The sequence below is a fragment of the Cinclus cinclus genome, chromosome 3, assembly GCF_963662255.1.
Source record: "Cinclus cinclus chromosome 3, bCinCin1.1, whole genome shotgun sequence".
Classification (NCBI taxonomy): Eukaryota; Metazoa; Chordata; class Aves; order Passeriformes; family Cinclidae; genus Cinclus; species Cinclus cinclus.
Genome location: NC_085048.1, coordinates 16,321,679 through 16,344,489, shown reverse-complemented (window position 1 = coordinate 16,344,489; position 22,811 = coordinate 16,321,679). Strand labels below are relative to the sequence as shown.

General features: G+C 39.0%; 1 protein-coding gene across 2 annotated transcripts in view; it reads left to right on the top strand.

The window, feature by feature from the left end:
- RNF144A (ring finger protein 144A) overlaps positions 1–15,811 on the top strand; it is a 64,753-nt gene extending 48,942 nt beyond the window's left edge. For both annotated transcript variants that reach the window (XM_062489711.1, XM_062489713.1), the window contains 6 exons: positions 653–757; positions 957–1,017; positions 2,035–2,242; positions 4,047–4,194; positions 5,444–5,533; positions 8,477–15,811. In XM_062489711.1, coding sequence (XP_062345695.1) covers positions 653–757; positions 957–1,017; positions 2,035–2,242; positions 4,047–4,194; positions 5,444–5,533; positions 8,477–8,608 — 744 coding nt within the window. In that variant the 3' untranslated portion in view covers positions 8,609–15,811. The remainder of the gene's footprint in view (positions 1–652; positions 758–956; positions 1,018–2,034; positions 2,243–4,046; positions 4,195–5,443; positions 5,534–8,476) is intronic.
- The last annotated feature ends 7,000 nt before the right edge of the window (positions 15,812–22,811 follow it).

The window sequence follows — 22,811 nt, the reverse complement described above, 5'->3', positions numbered from 1 at the left end:
GGAGAAAAGTACTAGTATTAGCAATATTTATTATTTGGTCCCCATGGAAACTATAGTTCTTCAAGGAATCCTAATTCTCACATTCTTCCTTTCTATGGAAAAGTTAATTCTTTAACCATGAAGTTCAGATAGTTATTTTCCAAGAATAGATGGCGAGATACACAAACTCCCTTTGTGTTCTAGTATGCTTGACAGATGTCTGTCTATGGGGAATTACTGCTTACTAAACTATGTTGTGGCTTCCAGTCACACAAAGATCTCTGGAGTGTGGTTAATCTAATTGTCACATTGGGGGTGTTTTATTTTTTCCGTCTCTGCATCCTCATTGATTTTTTTTTACCCCTTTGTTATTTTTTAACTTGCTGCATATTTTAAGTTGATGAAGAGCTATTTGGTTAATTTTGGTTTAAGTGATCTTAGATGTTTTTTTCACTCTAAATGATTCTATGATTTGATGGGGAAATGAACTTGCTGTTTTCTAAAGGTGTAACTATGGTAAAAGCTATGAATGTCACTCATGGCTGGAAAAGAGACACAGTCGTACATGTGTTTCCAAAGTTTGAGTTCTTCAAATTTTCAGACTAAAGCTGGTAAAACACTGAGTGATTTATCCTTGGCAGAATAGTTAACTCTGCATTTGGCTCTCTTACAGTGCCTAAAACAGTATGTGGAACTTCTGATCAAAGAAGGTCTAGAAACAGCAATCAGCTGCCCTGATGCTGCCTGCCCAAAGCGAGGTCATCTGCAAGAAAATGAGGTATACTCTTTCTGCAAAGAGGGTGTTTTCTTCTTCTTACAGGATGTTTAAATGCGTCTTGATTTTTATGTTACAGTGTCTATTGTTGACAACATATTTTTTTATTAATTCTTTAAGGTCAAATATTCTGTTTGTTTTAAGTTACTCGATTTTTGCTGTTCCTAATTGGATTTTTTTCTTCTTTTACTTTTTTCAACAGATTGAGTGCATGGTTGCATCAGAAATTATGCAAAGGTATAAGAAGCTACAGTTTGAAAGAGGTAACATATGTAACACTGCCCATTGAAGGCTGTGAGAATGGGTTTGTTCCAGAGCAAGCCTATAAATCAGAATCTCTGCATGTGTTCTTGAAGTAGTATTGTGCGTTAACTGCTTGGTCATCAGAAAGAAAAAACCCAAAACCTAAAAAGTAATGGCTTCTGTCCTTGCCTGCATGATTTCCAGAACTGCAGCACTCTGGGAACAAACCAAGGAAAGAAAATTGCTATGTATTATATTCCTAAATAGCTAAGGGAGGTAGTGACTTCTATTTTGAGCTTTGCTGTTTAAGTTGACTACTGGTATTGTAGGGGCTGGAGAGGAATACTGACCTCTTTCACAGAGCCAAGATTATCTCCTGGATTAGCATTTGATACAGAATTAATGAGTAGTTCTGTGTGTAATGATACAAACTCATTAAGAACATGAGCTAACTGTGTGCCTATGGAGATGTGGAATGGTGTAGCCACATAGAAGTTATAGTGAAGTTTTGCTGAGGGTAGGACCCAGCCTAGAAACCACTGCAATCATTGGTAGGTTTTTATTGCCTTCACTGGGCTTTGAAACATGAAATGACTTCTCTGTAATAAACCTCCTAGAAAGGGATGAAACTATATCTTATGCTGTTGTTAATCACGTGGTTACATTAGAGTAGAGATCAACTTGAAATAGGTTCTTACTGGGCAAGGCATTGTAAAAAGACATTCTGGGGGGTTTTACTGCATAGTATATGCTGTATTTAACTTCAAGTAAACTGAAAAAAATACCTCTCACTCTCAGAACAAGTTTAGTTCAGTGAATGAAAGTGGGTAATTAATTGAGATTCATGAAACTCACTTTGGTTTGGTGCCTGTTTGCAAAGCAGGCCAGATTTATGTCAATGTCAGTTGCATAAATTAAAAAGCTTCTTTTGAAAATGTGTGTCTTCAAATGCCCTGCCAGTCAACCTCAGCTGAAATGCATTGTTATGGAAGGCTGATCTTGACCTTTGAATTTGGTTCTTTTATGTCCCTTTGCAGAAGTGCTTTTGGATCCATGCCGGACTTGGTGTCCATCCTCTACTTGCCAGGCAGTTTGCCATCTCCAGGAATCGAGCCCACAAGACCCTCAGCTGGTCCAGTGCAAAGCGTGTGACATTGAGTTCTGCTCTGCTTGCAAGTCTAATTGGCATCCAGGTCAAGGCTGTCAAGAGAACATGCCAATCTCTTTTCTTCCAGGAGAAACAAGGTAAGATACTGCAAAAGATTAAGTATTTAGAAGCCAAATACTCAAAGAGGCATTTTCCTGATATTTTGTTCTAAAGCTGTTTCCTTCACTTAGTCATTCCTATTCTTTTTATTCTGTATTCTAAAACTGAACAGCTCTTGGGAGCCTCGCTCTTTGCCAGCATTCCAAGCAAAGCACAAAGGAGCTGCTTGAGCCTTTGGCCTTTTGCCCCAGTGGGAAAAATATGACATCCAGGCAGCTCATCAGCTTCACTTGAGAGATGATCTTGTTACTGCTGCTCTCCTGGACAATATGAGAGTTGCTAACATCGTGCCAGACAGTGATTTTCAGGATACCCTATCAATTGTCCCCTCTGCTGCACATCTGGCCTATAATCTTAAGTTCTGTTTCAAGTGGTCTCTGGTGGCAAACTGCAGCCACTGAATAAGAAGGGCCATTCTTCATGTGTTCCATTTCATGTCTGGGTTTTTTCAAAGATTGTATTGCATTCCAAGGCATCATTAAAGTCCTACCCAGCCTTGGACTTAGTTACTCATACCTTGTCTTCTTTCAAGCTTTGCTGTAACAGATGACTAGCTAGGATGCTGTCATGATGAGTTCCTGATCAAATACACTAACTTTTAGATGTGATTTTGTGTGTGCTTGAAAAGAACTAAAGGTTGCTAAATGTGATGGCAAGGTAACAAACTTTATCTATTTTTGCTTAGTATTTTGGTTGCTTTTAGTTTTTATTCTATGCTTAATTTTTTTACTCCACTGAGCAAAAGTAAAAATTGTTTTTTCATTATTCTGGAGCATAATGTGCCTGTTAGAAGTATTTGGAGTTTCATGTACATTTTATGTATTCAAAGCATTGTTTTCCTAGTACAGTTAGTAATTAGCTTGTGTCCTTTTATCCTGCTCTTGGGCAAATCAATCAATCAATCGATCAATCATCAGTCCATTAGTTGTTTTCCAGCAAATTGTTGATTCCCCATCCGTCATTCTTGTATCTCACACTGGCAGTAGCTGCAGGCATTGTCATTTAAAATAGGTTTTAGTTGTTAGTGAGCATAAAACCTGCATACAGTAGAAAGTTACACAAGGGAAATAAAAGTTGTTCCACTGTTTCAACATTCCTCTGTGTTGTGCCCATTATATGAGGGGACACCTGTGGTTTTGCACACTTATGCAGGAACAGTTAGTGCTGACCCTAACTCATGAACAGTGACCTTTTAGGAGTCTGTCAACAGAGGCAAATTTTTAACTGAAAGAATGACATGCACCAAAACCTTGTTATTCTTGATTTGGAGGGAAACTCCTAGGCAGCATCCTCGAAGAGGGCACAGGCAAGTAATCTATCCCTGGTGCCCCAGTCCAAAGGAATGTAGTCTGGGATTATTGTGCAGTCTAGGGTTTGCTTCTTCATCATGGAAAAAAAAGGAGAGAAAAGGATAAAATCTAGATGTACAAAATATTTAGGTGTGAGCTACCTGCTGCTCATTTGGTACATTACAGGAGAAAACTGTTTAATATCTATTAGTATCACTAGATAACAAAACCAGCTGATGTTTACATGGTAAACAAAATATCCTAACTTTTATATAGACACTGTAGTCATTAAACATCTTTTTCTAGAGATATATTTGAAAAGTAGTGTACAGGCATAATATCTGAATAATAAAATCACTTGAATACCTGAATCTCTAGTAATTTCTCTTTTTTAAAGAAAAAAGCAGGCTTGCCGTCGTAGCGTAGTTCTTAGACATTCTTCTCTAAACTGACATGGTCACACATTTTACTGATTTCTCACTCTCTCCCACAGTTCAGTTTTCAAAATGGAAGATGATGATGCTCCAATCAAACGCTGTCCAAAGTGTAAAGTTTACATTGAACGAGATGAAGGCTGTGCCCAAATGATGTGTAAGAATTGCAAACATGCCTTTTGCTGGTACTGTCTGGAATCTCTTGATGTGAGTACATGCCATGCACTTCTGGCTCTCAGAAACTTAGAAGTTCATTGCTTTGCCATCCTGCTGTCTCTTTAATCAATTAAATAAATACCTCACTAGTTTCTGGCCACAACTCACCAGAGCTTGTGCTGGGAATTTGATAGGATTTATATCCTCTGTTTTACTTGTCTGACCTGCATGAATTTAGCATTTGGTCCTAGCCAGTAAATAATTATTAAAATGTAAAATTTTATGACAGTAGTCTGTGTATAATCTTTACATGGCACCTAACATGGGGAAGGGTGTTGCTTTTTTTTCCTCTAGTGCTGACTTTTCAATGTGTTTGCCTTTCTTGAAAGTGTTATAGTATGAGACTAGCAATGTTCTTAGTCTGAGGATGTTTAACAAACTAGATGTGGTATGTCACTAGCAGTCTAATTTGTTTACCTTTCATTGTATTCTGTGGAATGAGAAATAGATCTGACATAGGAGAAAGAATACGGTGTTCCCCCAACAGCAGGAATTTATTGGTCTATAAGCTGCTGCTGTCATATGTTTATATTTATTTAAAAACAGCCTGTTATCATGCCCATAGATCAGAGTATATACAATACACAACATCTGTTTCCATGTCATCAGTTTTGCTTTATAACATTGTTAACAATAGCAAAGGAAATTAGGTTCCTGAAAGCTACTCCAACTATTCAGATCCTGTAGTTGTCCCATCTGAATACTTCAGTAACAATCCTGAAGTCACAGGCTTCTCACATGCTCTCACAGATAAATAAAGCAGCGTTTTCTTAGAGCTAGATCTACTATCTTGTCTGGTTTGTGAGAGGTTGACAGGATTGATAGGGACATAATATCTTAAAAATCTGTTTTGTCCTTCTGTTCTTGAGCTAGATAAAGGAACCAACTTTAGGAAGTCTGCAGCAGAAGTACTGATTTTCCTTTGCTCTTTCTAAATGTATGTAAAAATACATGCAGTGGTCAGCTTGTCTTGGATTCTCTTGCCAAACTTCATGCTAGCATTTAAATACGCAGCTTGAGACCCATTGGGAGAAGAATTTGTTATGTATCTATAACACGTACCAAGCAAACCTGTTTGTGAAGACACCTAACTGTAAACAGAACATTTTGGAAAGGTTGGACAGTGCCAGATCCATTTGCTTTTATCTTCCTGTGTGATTCCTGAGTTTAAGTTGTCAGGATATAGTGTTTTGTAACTTGAAGAACTTCTGTTTAATACCTTCTCATTTAATATTTGTAGGATGATTTTCTCCTTATACATTACGACAAAGGACCTTGCCGAAACAAGCTGGGGCACTCCAGGGCATCTGTTATCTGGCACAGGACACAGGTAAAGCTCAGATCTTTGAAAGCTCTCTACAGGTCTGCTACTGTCACAGTGCCTCGTTTGAACACCTTAGGGTAAAATTCTGTGCCAAATGCTAACTGACTTTTGTAGCAGATAAAAAGTAGACAGTAGCTTGGAGTGGAACAATTAGCTCTCCTAGAGAAGACAAAATGCTGAAAAACTAGAAAAGTTATGTTTGCAGAGCCAGTTCAGTGCCAGTCCAGATAGGTTCTGACTGAAGTTGGAGGATGAGCTAGGTTACCACCGTCAGTATTATTTACAAGGAAGCTCTTCCTGCAAAGAATTTTTAGCTTTGGATCCAGAAATGGAAAAGAATTAACCTGAATGTAGACATTATCTTGCTATGGACTCTATCTGACTCCTTCCTGTTGGTTGGATAGAAAGTAACCCTGAAGGTTTATCAGCAGTTTCAAACACAGATTCAAATTGACAATTGTTGAGAGTGTGGGAATACCTCTTGTAGTCTCGATTCAGTGTTGCTAGACTCAGCAAGAATGCTGGTAATAAAAGAGCTCTCTGCAGCACTTGGATGCATGCAGTATAAATGCTAATGTGTGACTTGGTCCGATCTATTGGCTTTACAGTCACTTCAGAGATACTAGGACATCTGTGTATCTGAGTCATCTCTTCCTAAATTAACTCTGTGCCTAGAAAAAGCTACCTTAGCTTGTGATTAAGTACTTTTCTTGAAGTACAGATTTCTTTCCATGTGAGCATAAACCCCAAGGCTACAAAATAATCATCAAGTCTGGATAAATAGCTAAAGGGAAATAAAAGGAGAAGGATCTCACCCCTCTCACCCACACCACTGGGTGCCTGAGCTGTGGACTGGCTTTTGCTTGGATTAGCCAATGATATCTCAGGAGGTGTCTGGGTACATTAAGTTTACTTGATAAACCTGGAGTATGAGGTGGTCAGTCTGATATTTTGAATCTTTTCCAAACCACTGCAGTTTGTGCAGATATGTTTGATATATGGAATGTTTGATGATCTGGTCATTGTTGAGAAAGAAGGTGATATTTCACTGCTAGTCAGGATATAATTCTGCTAAATCCCCGGAAGCCAAATCAACACAGCAATTGCTTCCTTACTTTAACTTTCATTAAGTTGTTACAGTTCTTCTTAGGTTTATCCAAAGCAAATTGAGGTGAGTCTTTGGTTTGTTGTTCGTGGGTTTAAAAAAAATATTTGTTTTGGCCAGAGAAAATGGCTTGATGCCTAGTAGGGCAGCAATTTCTTGAGAAGAAAAAGAACCAAGGCAAAAGTAAATACGTAATACTCAGTGGGCAGTTTTACTTAAAAATAGACAATACCCCTCCTCCCCCACACAAAACCACACCAAAAAACAAAAACAGCAAAACAAAAAAACTGAAACTTGATGATTTATTTGATGGCATATTGACGCTGAAAGGAATGTGTAAATCGATATTTTATATTCATTACCAGTAGTCAGTCTGGTCCATTGAATTGCCAGCTTCTAACTTGGCTCTGTCTGACCAGTGCACTCAGCCTGGTTGCATGGCAGTAGTTGCAGGTCATGTTTTTTAATGATGAGAATTTAATTTTAGTTTCTGGGAAATAAAATCAGTAGAAGTTGCATCAGATTGTCAGCACCACCAAAAAAGAATAAAAACAGAGAATGAGTTATGAAACGTGCCCACCTCTGAAGCTGGAAAAGAAATTGCTGCTGTGAAGAAATGGGATGGCTGGGGCGAGGCAGCTGGGGCTGCTCGGAGCCGGAGCGCCGGGCGGGCGGGGCGCTCCTGCAGCGCTGTCCCACAGCGCCATCTCCCGCGGCTGCACCCCCGCAGCTGTCATCAGCATCACCAACGCCAAATTATCCGTGGCCAGCAAAAGTGCTGCTGTATCATCCCATCTCTACCATGGCTAATTTAATATTTGCCAGCTAATTGAAGTGGTGTATCTAGCCCTGACTAGAAGAATCCTTAATGAGTGCTGCGCTCTTAACTTCATTTTGCCTTCTTCTGCGAGGTTTTGCTGTTGCATTAGCATTCCACTCTTGCCATAATTATTCAAAATTATTCACAGACACTCTCATATGAAAAAATCTAAATTATTCCCTCAAATAATTTGTGGGCAAATCGTTGCAGCATCGTTCTTATGATTCCCTATGGCAAATGGGAAACTTTCTCTGGCGATGAGCTCAACTCGAATGTTTTTTAAATAATTTTCCAGATTTAAGCTCTGTAGAATTTACAGCCCTGTCACAGTGACCAGGTAGGTAAGTCTGTAGTCCTCTACTCATGCTGGGAAGGAGGTGATCGATAAATGTCAGTGAAAAAATGTACTTAGAGTTAGGTCTTGTCCCCTGAAGCGGCAGCGTGAACTCAGGTCTTACTCCAAAAGGCCTCCTACAGTCCATGATGTTAGTAATCTGTGGTTGAAATTCCCAAACTGGAGTGCATGCTGGTGAGACATTGTGGGATTCTTCCCAGATTCTCTGAATACCACTAACATCTTGACTAATTCTTCTTCAAGCTTTCTGCAGAAAAGAAAGGGAGTATCTGAAAGTGGAAGTCTTTCTTGTAGCCTTGATTTCAGTATTTAGTATTTAGGTTTGATCAAGAAAAAAAGTCGTGATTTGCATCATTAGTTGTTTGAGATATAAGAAAATTCATAAAGGCAAATAGCCATCTGCATCACTTTGTGTGATAAAACAGGGTTCTGTGGCACAGTTCTGACTGGAGCCATAAAATATGAACATTCACACACTACTTTCACTCACATTTACTGGTCACAGGAGCTGACTGTACTATACACCTGGGAAGTCCTGGCTCTGATAAGGTCAGTGTCATACGTGTCATTTGCTGAGGCCTTTTTGATGGACAGAGATGATGCAATGGTGTACCAGACACAATCTAGGCAATGCTACCCCTGACACAATGCTGTCCCTTTCTCTTACAGGTGGTAGGCATTTTTGCAGGATTTGGTCTTCTGCTTTTGGTGGCCTCCCCTTTCCTTCTACTTGCTACACCATTTGTTCTGTGCTGCAAGTGCAAATGTAACAAAGGAGATGATGACCCTCTACCTACCTAGACTGAGAGAAGATTGGACTCATCACAACATGTATCGATTTTACTGTTGCTGTTATGTTTCCCTCTTGCACTTACATTGCTGTAGCATTACTTGCCCCATTCTGCTTCACATTGACACAATCTTGATTCCAGGAACTGTTGTTACTACTGTTGTACAAATCGCTGAAAACAGACAAGGAGGGAAATAGAAGGCAAGTTTGGTGCTAAAGGGAGACCACAGACCTGGGTAGCTGTCTGAAATTAAGAGGTGATACTGCTGAAAACAAGGCAAAAAGTTGATGCTGCCCTTCTGGTGGACTGGGAACTGTACTGAATGACATCAGTAAACCAACCTGAAAAAGCCTACAAACTTCTGCATATCTGTTTGCTTCCAAATTTGGTATCTTATTCCTGCATATGTTTTAAGTTGGCTGTCATTTAAATCAGATAGTCAATTTCATGTGACTGTATTACCCATCTGTTTTTGTTAAAGCCATCACAATGTTCTTTTTAGTACCTATTTTTTCCAAGTATAACAAAATTAGAAAGGTGCATATAGGCCATCCTATGCCTTTTTTGAAATCTGGGGAGGATGGGAGGGACAAAGTTGGTCCTGCTGCCTTCCATGAATTTTATAGTCTTGTAAGAAATTTGTTTGATTAAAAGCTACATTTTAAAATTAATTGATGAAGCTGTAAGGTTGAGTGGTGACACAAACCTGCTGTTTAATCAAGTTTCTTTTAAAAATGCATTGATGGTTTTGATTACCCCTGGACCACTAGTGTTTTTCTGAATTGTTATTTTTGCTATTGTTTAGGGTTCTGCTACACTTATAGGGCTATGTAACTTCTAATCCAGGTATCTTAATCTTTTTATAGATATATATATATAAAATCCTATTTAAACCAAATGTGTAAATAGCTGTGCTATTGAAATACTTTGGAAATTCAGGATAGCTTGCTTCTGTCCTTAGGATAATTAATTAAAAATACAGAACTAACTTTACTGTTTAGCAGACTCTTGGGTCTTTTCTTTTAAATACAAAAAATACATCATGGTTATCCCTGTAGTTAATATGAAAATGCCTGGGATATTTGTGGAAGTTGTGCTTTGCATTTTAACTACTTAGCCCATTTTTGGAGATAATATTGTATGATATGTGGTGTATTGTGTTAACAACAATACTGTGACAAAATAAGTTATTTGAAAACTAGTCACTTGATAGTTTTGCAAAAACCAGTGGTGTGTTTTCAGGGTAGTAAAGTGTGCTATTCAACATACTACATCATTAATGTTTCTCTTTAGTAATATCTTTTTGAATACCATTTTGCTCTGATTTTAAAGCCAAGGAGAATTTGACTAATAACTTCTTTCTATGAAATAGGAAGCATGTGAAACAATGTCTATGTCTGTAATATGAAGGAAAACATTCTTTTGAATGCTTGTGGACTGAAGTTTCACTGCATTTTTTCTTCATCACTTATTTCTGTCATCAGCAATGTACTGAGGTGGATGAAGGCAGGATAACTGTACACTGAAAATGTCTTAAGATCCTTAAGCGCATCTGCTTCTGGCTGCTGTCACAGTCTGGGAATATGTTTCCATAGCTCAGCCATTAAAAAATTACTCTTTAGTGGCTTTTGTTTTACACTGTCTATCTGTTTAATAAAAATATTGTAGACCACAGTTTTGAAAAGGGCCAATTTTTTAAATAAATCTCTTCTCCTCCCTTATCTTCCAAGTTTAGTGCTATCAAATTTAGCTAAATTTGAATTGTGTCTAACCAGATATTTTAGCTCCAGGAGCTGGAGATTATCTGCAATTCACTTACTTGGCTTGAATTTAATGAGTTGGACCTCTGTAATGACAATAAAAGGATTGCTGTTTTCCAGCAAATCTGAACTCATGAGATCTTCAGATTGTTTATGGCAATGCACAGTTCAGATCTTTAGATATCAGAGTATCTTTAGTATTGTAGCTATCTTTGTTATTAAATATTGCTTAGTTTTTCAGAAATATCCTTAGGGAGGTCTGGGTGCTGCATTTAATCCCTGTTTGCCATCTCCCAGTGCTTCACACACTGCTGAGTTCAGTGAGCAGGGAAGTGCTTCTCTTCCCTCTGGCTCTGGCATCAGCTCAGTCCATCTCCTAGAGGGATCCTGAGCCACGCCCCTGACTTGTCATAGCATCATTGTCCAGAATAAGTGGAAACCCTTCTGCAAAGGACAGCTTCCTGAAGGTTAGCTTGAACTATAGCCTTTCCTCCTTGGCCCTGTGATTCTGTTTAACTGGAGAAAAATGCCTGGGACAATAGGGTGTAAAGACTTCATTGGTTATTAATTTTCTAGCTAGGGCATTGAGTGGTTTTGCTGTATTGTGGCTGTGACTGATGACCAGTTCTCCTACTGAGGTCATAGTAGAGGAGAGATTCACTGACCTATGAACAGTATTGAATGTCCTGATCTGAGGAGGTTTATTTTCTCTGTGCCTTTCTTAGAGAATTTACGTCAAAATGCAGCAAAACTTGACTTTTCCAAAAGTGCTGTGCAGCCAGTTAATAATCAATGTCATAATTAATGCATTTCCAGATTAAAAAGAAAGAGAAATAAACTCTTTGCAAATACAGAAATTTTAAGATGATAATTTATAATTGATGCTCACAGGTAACATTATATATAATCAGAAAACTGTGTCAGTATATGTCTGATCTCAACATACTTGAATTGCTACTAATGATTTTTATGACACAGCTCTTGTTTCACATCCCAGCTGTTGGAATAGACTATGCTTACATATATTTACCAAGTACCTACCCAGTCTTTTCAGGTTTGCTAAGTATCATTCCATCTGTATTCTCGGGGACTTTTTTTATTGTTGTTGTTGTTGTTGTTGCCGTTATTACTATTATTATTATTATTATTATTATTATTAATACGCATTTGGTTCCAAAGTAGCAACTTTTTGGTGGTGATGTATTAAAGTTCAGGTGCTTTTATGTTACAGCTTATGTTGATACTGTGACGTTTAATACCCCAAAACTGAATTGTAAATATGTAATTTTAAACTCTGATGTTTAAACCCCCTGACATGAGAAAGGGAATGTTGGTTTCTTCATCTTTTCAAATGAAAATCTGCTACAACAGTATGGCTTTTTGGATTTGCTCCAGAAAAATAAGTATCACGGCATGATTTCTTCTGCATTTTTATGGTTATGCTATTATTTAAGGGGTTTATATTCACACAGAATCATAGAATATTCTGATTTGAAAGGATCCACAAGGATCAAGTCCAGCTCTTGAGTGAAGGGTCTGTTTGTAAATGCTGTTTAATGGAGTTTGTAACAATACATCATCTGCGTGTTCTTCTGGTGTGTCACATAGTGTCATGTCTAGCAAGTGTGGAGTCCCAGCTGCAGGGGCTGTGCCTCTCCCTAGGCTTGCCAGTCCTGAGAGAGATCAGGAGCACAGCCCACTTCAATGGTGGTAGTGTTAGGTTTTCCCCTGTGACATTGGACAAGTCACATATTGCCTCTTATCTCAGTTTAACCATCTTTTACGTGAATGGACCAGTGTTTACCTCAGGAGGGCAGTGAGGACAAATTTGTTGGTTTTGAGGCTCTTCAAAAGTTTGTGATGAACAATTATATATAAGAGATTACTGTATTTTTATGTTAATATTTCAGTTTTTACTCATGTTGGCATTCATCCTGAAGCCTCTTACTACTGACTTTAGCATGTCAAGAATTTAGGATACTTTCCCCTACATACTAAAAAAACATGATCTTTCCTTATATACTCTGGTGCTTAAATTAAGTAAAATCCCAAATAACAGCAGACTGGATCACCTCTCAGTTTACAGATGAGCTCCTGACATGCAGAAAACAGTCAGAATAGATCTCATTTATGGAGCTGGCAGGATAAAATATCCATAGGTCAGAAAAATTATAAGCGTTTTTTAAAAAAGTTGTTATGGACAGGAAGATTAGAATGAAGTTCTGTGCATTTCATCTGTAGGCCTTTTACTGTATAGGAATAAATATTTTTTATTCAAGCCATTATCATTCCAGTGAGGTGCAGCATGCATAAACCTTTGTACAGGTTTGCTTTGTTGAAACCAAAGTTTGTATATTTCATGTACATAATCTAAGAGCCTGAGGGAAATGAGTAAATTATGGTTGTTGATGACAGTGATACTAAGGACATCAAAAAAGCCTGCATCAGCCTTTAATTGCTAATGCACTTGTACTAAGTAAGGCATGTTGTTTGTGTTTAGAGCCCTGTGGTCTTCATTATTGCTTTGATTTGTGTATATCTTATAAGAATTCCAGGAACACTAGGTACAGGTACATGGTACATAACTGAATCTTTCTTCATCATTTTATTATTATGTATTTCAAACTTGTATAGGGATAAGCATGAAGAAGTCATGCATATGTATAAATAATGTATTTGACCAGTGTAAAAATAGTTCTGTTGATGTATTTGAAATGTAAGTGCATTTTGTGCCACTAACACTGTGATGTATAAAGGAGCTGTTGAATGCCTTTTAATGTGGTGTTTTGTACTCTGAATCATATTGGAGAATTTAATTTGTAATTTCAATAGATATTTTAAATTAATGTGTTTCCTGTGATTCTTCATAGTGACTTTTCCCTGTGCTTCTCTGCCTCTCAGTCCTTTGAAGAAAGCACAGCCTGCAGCCTGGAGACTTCCTGCCACAATTCTGGACACAATTGGTTCCTGACTCACCATCTCCCAGCTTTGCTTAAAGAGGGACTCTGGATATCTCTAGAACTAATTTGATGCACAGCTGCATCCTTGGTCCAGCTCCTGTTGCAGTCTGTGATGGATGCTCTAGGCCAGTGAACGTGATGCCCCAAGGATCACTCCGAAGTGTGTGTATGCTCTTGCACCATGGGTTTAGGTCTGGCACAGGTGGCCTGCAAGCAGCTTGCAGGTGTCCTGCAAGCACCAACCCCTCAGGTTGGTGTGGAAGAGAACCTTAAAAGCAAAGCCTAATCTCCTGAGTACATATAATTACTAATGTACTAATAACTGAGTACATATAGCTCTCTGCAGAGTGCTCTGCATTATCATTACAGTGGTAATGAGTTCTCATGTTCTTGACTCCATCAACAAGCACTTTGCATTTTGCCTAAACTGCAACTGAGAACGTAGACTTCCCTTTAATTTCCACAGTTTATTTCTCACTTATTAGAATACAATTTGTCTAGACCCATAAAAAAAAGACACAGGCACAATTCCTTCCAGAAAATGGTGTGCATAAAGAATATGCATCTCTGTGCTCTCTACCTGACAACTTTAGAAAAGGCCATATAATAGCTCCTACTAACTCATCTTTTATTTTCATGGAGCATAATGATTTTTCTCCATAAGGATATGAGCAAGTTAGATATTTTGTTCAATAATTGGGCAGAAAATAATCTCTAAAAGTCACAAGAGGTTTTGACCCCTTCTAGGACTATGTAGTGTTAACAAATGATCTTTCTGCTTGCTTCTGCTACTCCTACATTGTGTTGCTTCCAATTAAGCATGTTAAGGATGTTTGCAGTTCTGTCTTGGAGAGTAGGATTATTTTTCAGTCATGTGCAGTAACCATGTAGTTAAGTGATCTTTAGCTTCTGGGCAGTCTTTCTGTTTCTCTACCAGGTTCAGCTTCCCTTGCTATAGAAAGATTTTCTAACCTGCGCCTTTCAACTGACTGGGTTTCTGCACAAGTCTGTCATCAGAAAATCAAACACTGCAGAAATTAAGTGGACTAATAGTCATCTGTCTAAAATTAGAAGATTTAAGTTGGATTCTTAAGTGGCAAACTTATGACCCATGTATGTTCTAGTAAACAGTGTCCAGGATCATTCTTCTGCAAGAGCTGAATCACATCCGTAGTAGTAAGTTCTGTTAGGAGGGACCACAGCCCCAGAATGACTCCTGAAGTGTACCTGGGCATTGGATGGAAGAGTTATGCTTAAAATCATGCCAGTAACTGTCCTGCAAGAACAGAAAGATTGAGACAAAAGAATTGCAGAGCACAAAACCATTGTGCTAGTTCTAACATTCTGCTAGTTACAGTGGCACTAATGGAATTGGTATGGTGTACACATGTATGGGGGATAGTGATAGAAATTGCTATTACTAACTTGTGAGCGTAGTGCATCCACAGCATCCACAGCGCACCTTTTTTTTTTTTTTTTTTTTTTAAATTGAAGATTAGCTAGGAAGTTCCTTATAAGACATTTTGTGCTGTGGGTACTTGACCTGTCAGCACTGCATCTATACCACAAGTTATTTTATGCCGCATGTATTGAAACAAATAACACTTTCATTGATTTTGAGAATAACAGGTAAGGCTATTGTGTACAAGGAGGCCTTTGCTACCCAGATTCTGTGCTCTGGGAACCAAGATTCAGCCTAGTAGTATCTGACATATATGTGTCTGGCCTCAGCTGGTGGTAGTTGATGCAAAGACATCTCCATTCCCATCCTATGCTGCTTTTACTAAGGTTGTTGTCTAGACAAATTAGCGTTATTAGCCTCTCAAGCTGCTTCTCAGGTGTGTTTTTTTTTTTTTTTTCCCCGTATGCTTTGATGACCGAAGTCTAAACTGTCCTTGTCCAGGCATATAACTTTTATGTGGCTAAAACTGAGGACAGCAATCATAGAGTGCCTTATCACAAGGACTGCTTTCAGATACCAGGGCAGAGCTTGGTGGTGCAAATAAGAGCCAGGTTACTCTGTGTTTCCAGATGACTCTGTGTGTGATGACTGTAACTTAACACATGTGCCACATATACAAAATGTTAAAGTGCTGTAAATCATACAAATCAACTCACATAAGCAAGTAATGGAAACACACTTAAAAGACTATAGAGTCCTGTTCTTTTGTGGTGTGTGACTGAGAGAACAATGTCAAGTTGTGTGTGCTACCTGTGAAATTATTCCTATGTTCCATGTTTTTTGTTTTTTTTTGTTTGGGTTTTAAAGCCAAAAATGAAGTCAACACTGTAAACCAAATAAAGAGTAATTTACTCCTCTGGGAATAAATTGTAGGTGTCTTAACTCAGTGCAGTATTCTAAAATCTTGATCTATATATATATGTGTCTAGCTGATGTGTACTTTATATACCGTATCCTCTTAAATGCCAAGTATGTCTTCTAGTCTGTGTACTCATATATGACTACAGGAAGAACAAATTTTATTGCATAATTTTGTAGGAAATGCAATAATTTAGTGGGTTCTGTAGGCCTGACCTTCTCGTACCAGTCTATATTAAAGATACTGGCTCAGCCATTCCTAAGATCTCACTGCTGAATGTTATTCTTGAGAACAATTGCAAATGAGTACACATTTTATTTTTCCTCTTTGCTCCCTCATAATGATGTTTTAGTGGGTTCAGAAATACTTGGGCTGCCACAAAATCCTGAGGTCTTACTGTATTTTGAGAATGTTACTGTTATTTTACGGATTTGCCAGGAGAAATGCATGAACTTGTGCAAATTTTCATTTAAAGTTGCCTCGGCAGATAAGCAGAGTGCAGCGTTTCTTTGTTTTCATGCCTTACTAATTAGTAGTAGACTCATTTTGTTGAAGTCCCATGTAACTGCTACGAGGGGTACGGGTCGAGTGAGGGACTCCTGAGTTGGGATAGGGATAAACTATTCCAGCTGCCTCAGCAGAGTCCAGGGAAGGGTGTTGGGGCAGTGAGCGGTGCTGCCGGGAGCCAGCAGGGAGCAGCCGCCGATCGCCGCGGCTCAGCGTGGGCTGCCTTGCAGGAGAAATCCCTGGGAACCAGATTGCTGCCTCGAGCTTGTAAAGTCTGTGTTTCAAAGCCTCCGCAGAGCTAATTGTAAAGATAGGGCTAAAAATAACGATGTTATGATGGGCCTGCTCACACTGCTGGGGCTGTTCTAGTCTCTGATATTAACATACGTTATTGCTCCTGTTCTCTGAGGGTGTGTAAACCTTTTCTGACAGGAAAAAAGCTCAAGCATTGAACTTTAAAAAGCTGATGTAGAGATGTTCCGGTCTACAAATGTAAAATGAGAGGTGCAAATCAGGGGTCTCTTTTAAAATGCCAAGTTCAAAAAACACTGATTTCACTGGGAGAAGAGGGGGGAACACTAAAATCAGTTGGTTACAAACCGAGTAAGATTTGGCTTGTAACACTGCATCTTCTCTATATTTTATAATGGACGGATATTGTAGCTCAGCCAAATTATTCTTTTCTCTCTTCCTACCCACGCCTGCTGTTGTATCTGTGTTCTTTAATACAGATGTTCAGCAGAAACAATGCAACTATCCAAACAATAACTCCAGCCATCCATCCAGCAGTCAGCATGTTTGGCAGGGGAGGCAAGATGCAACAGGGAAGTTGCTGTGAGTCCTTCTGCCTTTACCTCTCTATTTATATACATTCCAAATTTCGTGTCTCTTCCTACCCCTGCCCAGCCACCAAGTACATCTGGGTAGAACAAAGTGAAAAGTTGGTTTTTCATATTTTTTGTGGACTAGAGGTTTGTTTCAGGATCCTGCCAATGCTAAGACAAACTTTAAGTTTAAAAAAAAAAAAGATATAATGTGCAGTCCTGACTGCCACCATCTCCCTGACAAAATCCCAGAGACTCATGAGAAACTTCTAGTTCATTCTAATTACAGCCTGTTAAGAATATGTTTGGAGCATGTTTTTGAGCTGAATCTGGTTTTCCTTTTCAGAACTTTGAAATTTTCTCAGGTGAAATGGAGCAATTAGAGAATTGGGGTAACACAGTGTCTCTTACCAGACCACTAATGCTTTCCTCCCACTATATCCATGGATTTTGTTCGACAAATTTTCCCAGCCTTTAACATCAATCAGGGAGCTACAGACTGAGAATCTTCATAGTGCAGGATGCCTCTAGCCTTTCAGTGTTCCTTGCAGCTTTTCATGGCTTCCCAGGAGCAGGGTAGAGTACTGAAGAGTAGCCCTTGAAAGATGCAAATCGGGGTGGGGGGAGGTGTGTCTGCTATCTTGCTGTTTCCCACAACTGGAATCAAAAAGCAGAGACATCCAGAGCAGCAGAAGAGAGAGGCTCTGAGAAACTGCACCTTTCTCTCTGTTGCCTCTACCTGTGCTATGTCTAAAATGTGTATTGGTGCTCAGTGCCATCATCCTTACCAGCAATTTTTATCCTTTCACTTGTGGTCTCAGGATGTGCTGCATTGCAGGTTCAGCAATTACGAGCATTTCCTTACAACTAAGACTTGGTAAGGGAGGCAGAGGAAGGTTGTGACTGGGTTAAAATACAAGGGCCTTATGTGAGAGCTGACCTTCTGACTCGGCTTCTCATGTGCCCCAAGATTAAGAGAATTAACCCAGATATTTTCTCTGCCTTTGTGCTATGGAAATAAACTGAATGTGAAAAGCTACAGTGTCTGCAAGCAACATCCTTTGTCCTTCTAGAGATATCCTGGGGCTCCTTAAAGCTAGAGAGTTCTGTTGGGTACAACCATCACTTTTTCACAGCTTTTAACTTTTAAGCCTGAGAAAATGCCTTCTGAGCCACAGGGTCTGGCCAGAAGCTGCGGGGAAAAGCTGTGGCTGTGAGGGAAACAGAAATGCTTGAGGTTGCAGCAACATTTGTTTTAAATCACAAGGATACCTTAATGACCCTTCAGGACACTCAGTACTTAAAGTCTTTAAAGTCCCTGACAGCAACCTCAGATGTGCAGCCTGTCAGCACAGCAGCTGGAGACTTTCCTTACTCCAACTCAAATAGAAGCTTGCAGAGGGGCTCTAGCTGCTATCCAGTGTCAGCAAAGCAGCAGAAAGCTGCCTGCCTGCCCTCTTCATGCAGCTCATAGCACCATGGATGGAGTACTCCCTAGCAATGGTCATGATTGCCTCTGCTCAGAGATGGCCATCTCCAAACAGGTGTGGGCAGCAGCTCCACGGAAACGATTGTGATGTTTCTTCAAGCAACAGTTACTGGCCTTGCTCAGGAAGCTGTGTCAGGTGGGATTTGCCAATAAAACAACTAATGATGTCTCCGTGGAAGGGTTTTATAGAGCTTTATGTATCTGTTCAACAACCGCATGGGAAGCACTACAAACAAAGCTCCTGGATACAAGGAGCACTTAACATGTCGGTAGGGAGAAGAAAACCTTTTTCTTTTAAGAATAAAGTATCTAAATCTCTTTAAAAGCCATAAAAGCAGTTAGAATGTGAGGTTCAGAAAAAATTTCATTCCTCCCTAGAGTATCCTCTATTTTGTGTACAGTAGGTTTTTCCACCTGAAGAACTCGTTCTCTCCCAGCTTCTCTGAAGAGATACTGAAGGCTCAACATAAGGTTTGTGTGAAGTGTGTGGGTTGTGTGTGGTGCTCAGGCTAATTGCTGCCCCTGAAGCAGCCGGGAGGGGGTGGTCACAGAGGAATATTAAATGAAGGTAGTCCACAAAGATTAGGAAATGTGATAATCACTTAATTTGTCAGAAGTAGATTCAGGAAATTTAAACAAATATCTCCAATTCATTATTATTTTCTTCAACAAGCAAAATTTCAAAAGATATCTGTCATGTACTCCTCTCCCACCTAACACAGAGGAAAACATGTTACTGCTAGCTTTTGTTTCATTATTTTCTTCCTATTTTAAACCTAAGAAGCAAACCCCAAAATTTCAACAAGCTCTTGAGTACTGCACAATGCCTGGCTTATTTCTTTTCATGCATGGTGTCATGGCAACAGAAGGAATTCAAACTTAATTATATTCCAGGCAAGATGGGCTCTACTTATATTATGTTTGATTTAGCCTGGCCTCCTGATTTATTTTTGACAAAGCAATATCAGAGGTGCTCTTTGCTACTAAGGATTTTTCTTTGTCTGGTAAAGATCTTGTGGTCAATAATTTGAATATGTAGCAAGCTGCCAATGAAAATTGAATTATTACTGAGATATGAGACAAAAGAATATTGAAAGGGAAAAGCAGGTAGAGGTAGTAAGTAATTAAGTGAAACAGGTCTTGTTAAACTTTAGTAAGCTCTATGAGTAAAACAAAGCATGCTCCTTTTTGCCAGGAACAGCTCAACAACTATTACTGTTAACAATTCCCCTAAAAATATTTGATTTATGACTTGTTAATCAGATATGATAATGTATTTAATCTGAGAAATGCTCAGTACCTGCTTTGATATGGTGATGCCTTAACCTGAAAGATACCTTGATGATACACAAAAGGAACTCAGTAAGAATTCAGTTAGACTTTGCAGCCTAACAGGTGTTTTACTTCCTCATTCAAAGTACTAAATTCATTTTTCTCTTCTGCTCTGCATTGCTAAAGAGTCATATATTGTGTCATTTTTATGTAGAGAGGACCAAATTCAGTTTTTAACCATTAGAATTCTTAAACCAGGAAAGCCATCTCTGCTTTGCCAGCTCTGGCAAGCCTACAAATCTGTATACCAGCAAGTCTGTTTTGCACTTCTACCTGCAGGCATACTGTGAATCCTGTGAAGGACCACAGTGCAGACTGAGAGACCCTGCAGCAGATTCCTTCAGCCTCTGTTCTGCATAATGCAGAAATAGTCCCCATGTGATGTGTGAGAGAACCCATTTGTGAGGCAGCTTCTGGAAAATCATGGGAGATGTAAAGGCATTAATCATAAAGAAAAAGGAAGTTCTGGATTATCTATGTCCATCTTTTTGGCTTTTGAATGACAAACATCTATGTCTTCAAGTTTTTATTCACTAAGGTCACCAGAACCAATACATTTTTAAAAATCCCAAAACAAATCAAATCTGAGACATAGCACAAGATCCAAAAGTAGAATTTTGGAATAAATAATAGAGACATGGTGTTGAATTTTATTCTTTGTTTTGTACAAAATATTTTGCATGCAACTTATTTCCTTTATGCTAAATCAGTCTGACTTACACGTTCCAGGTATAAGGTACCCAGAAATATCCTACCATTGACTAAACTGAATATTCTATTTTTAATGAGAAAGAGAAATGATTTTTATAATGGCATGAAACACTTTATCTATCTGGAGGGGAAAAACCCCCCAACAACCTATATTCAGATGTCACAGTGCATTTAGTTCTCGACTTACTGAAAAGAAATCTTTAATTGGGCGGATAACCCGTAGAAGTTAGGCATGCAGCAATCCTGCAGCTTGTGAACAACATTGTTGTTCAAGTCTATGAATGCAGTGAGAGCTACTTGGAGGGTACTTTGATCCTAAGTTTTTCCACATTTATTTATCTCTGGGGCCTCAACACAATTTCTAGAGCTATTTCACAATATGTGTGGACTGGAAATTCCAGAAGCTAATTCTCTCCCAACCTGGCATCAGGGATCAGTGGTATTGCATAAATAACCTCTGAATATTGTGACTAATTTCTGTCAGAACAACAGGCTAACTCATTGCAACAACTGAGAAAGAGCATTTGGAAAAGTAGCAACAAGCACTGAACAACATCTTGACACAGATGCAGAGCGTGAGGAATTGATTCGCTTACTAGATGTAAGAGACAAGTCCTGGCACCTTTCCTGATTCCTCAGGAATCCACATATGGAGCATCAAAGAGGTGGACTCTGCTAGCTGTATTTTTTGAAAATGGAAAGTTACACAGTTCAACAGAAATATTTGGGGGTGTAGACACTTCCCCAAGATTGCAGGATGAAGATATTCTGGATGTGATATTCTGGATATTCTGGATGCAGGATGTGATAGCACTTTAGTATCAGCTTTCTGAAGAAAGTTGTGAGGCTAAAGGAGAGTGGGTAAGAGACAAGAAAACAACCAGATTTACTGGTCCACAGTTACTCTGAGGAGCAGTGCTTTCCTTGTGGCTCTCTTACTGTGGCTCTCTTTCAGTGTTTTGTATCTGTAGTGCCTGAAGCCAGCACTGGTTATAGATTATACTGGAGGATTTCTAGCATCTGAATTGCTCTAGCATGTTTTCAGGTACTTCTACAAATTACTATTGCCATTTATTTTGGATATTGTTTTAAATTACTCTGTTTCTTTTATGGATATCAATAATGAGACCCAGGTTTTGTTCCATGTAGACTGGCAAGCAAGCAGCAATCAAGAGTCCTGACGTCTACCAGTAAACCCTTTCTCCCAAAATGCTCCCTAAACTGTCATTTCTGAGAAGTGTGGTCCCAGCTATCAAGAATGAGACCTTTCAGGCAGCTGAAGAGAGGCTGTCTGTTTAATCCATAGTTAAGCAGAAGTGGGAAAGCAGTAGGAGCTCAGTAACTTCCTGGATAAGAACAATATTATGTCAGCTGAAAATTGGCAAAGCAGATTAATGTGGGGGCAAGGATAAAAACTTAAAGAATAAGGGGAGAATTGTCAGAAGAGTACAAGAGGATGCTGTACTTAATAATAAAAAAAAAGGAAATACACAGCAGTGTAATTAAAAAAAAACAACAAACCACCACACAAGCCCATCATGCAAATACAAGTGAAAGGAGAGAAAAATCATACGCAAATCAATCAAGTGTAAAACATTTATGTGAAAAACATACATACTTTATTTCATAGAATACCTGTATAAAAGCTATTTCTATCATGTTTAATAAACCGTCTGTGTAGAAAAGTGCACATCAGGGTTAGTTTACTTCTGCTATGCAAATCTGCTCAAGCCAGGACTGCTGGCAGAACACTTCCCTTGATGGCAGCAGCATTCCCACCTGTCTGAGCACAAACTACATTCAGCACTCCAACAAGGGTCACTGAAGAGAGTCACTTTTCATCTTCATACCCAGCAAGTTCAAGGGCCAAACCTTGTCATACTGTAATATTAGCATCTTATATCTTAACATTTAATGAGAATTAGATCAGTATATAGAATATGAAGCAGTTCCAAAGGTGTCCATGGGAAATTCTAAACCACAGGGAATAATACTACATGAAAAGAGTTTGGAAATTGAGAGGAATTTGACCTTGGCAGAAGGTAGACTGAAATCAGGGACTGGCACCCTTTCAAGGGCATTTTTCTAGTCAGTATTTTTCCTGCTCAAGTTAGAGGTTAAGCATCCTAGTAGGAAGTTGATGGGAGCCAGAGACACCATTCTCAACCAAACAATGTGCTACTGATGACAGGTTCAAACCCCTCAGGAGACAGGGCTGTAAGCTGCTACAGTTTGTAAACTAGATGTAAATTAGGTGGCAGCCTTTGCTGGCCTTGCTGATAGAACCTGACATCTTTCCAAAGAAATAC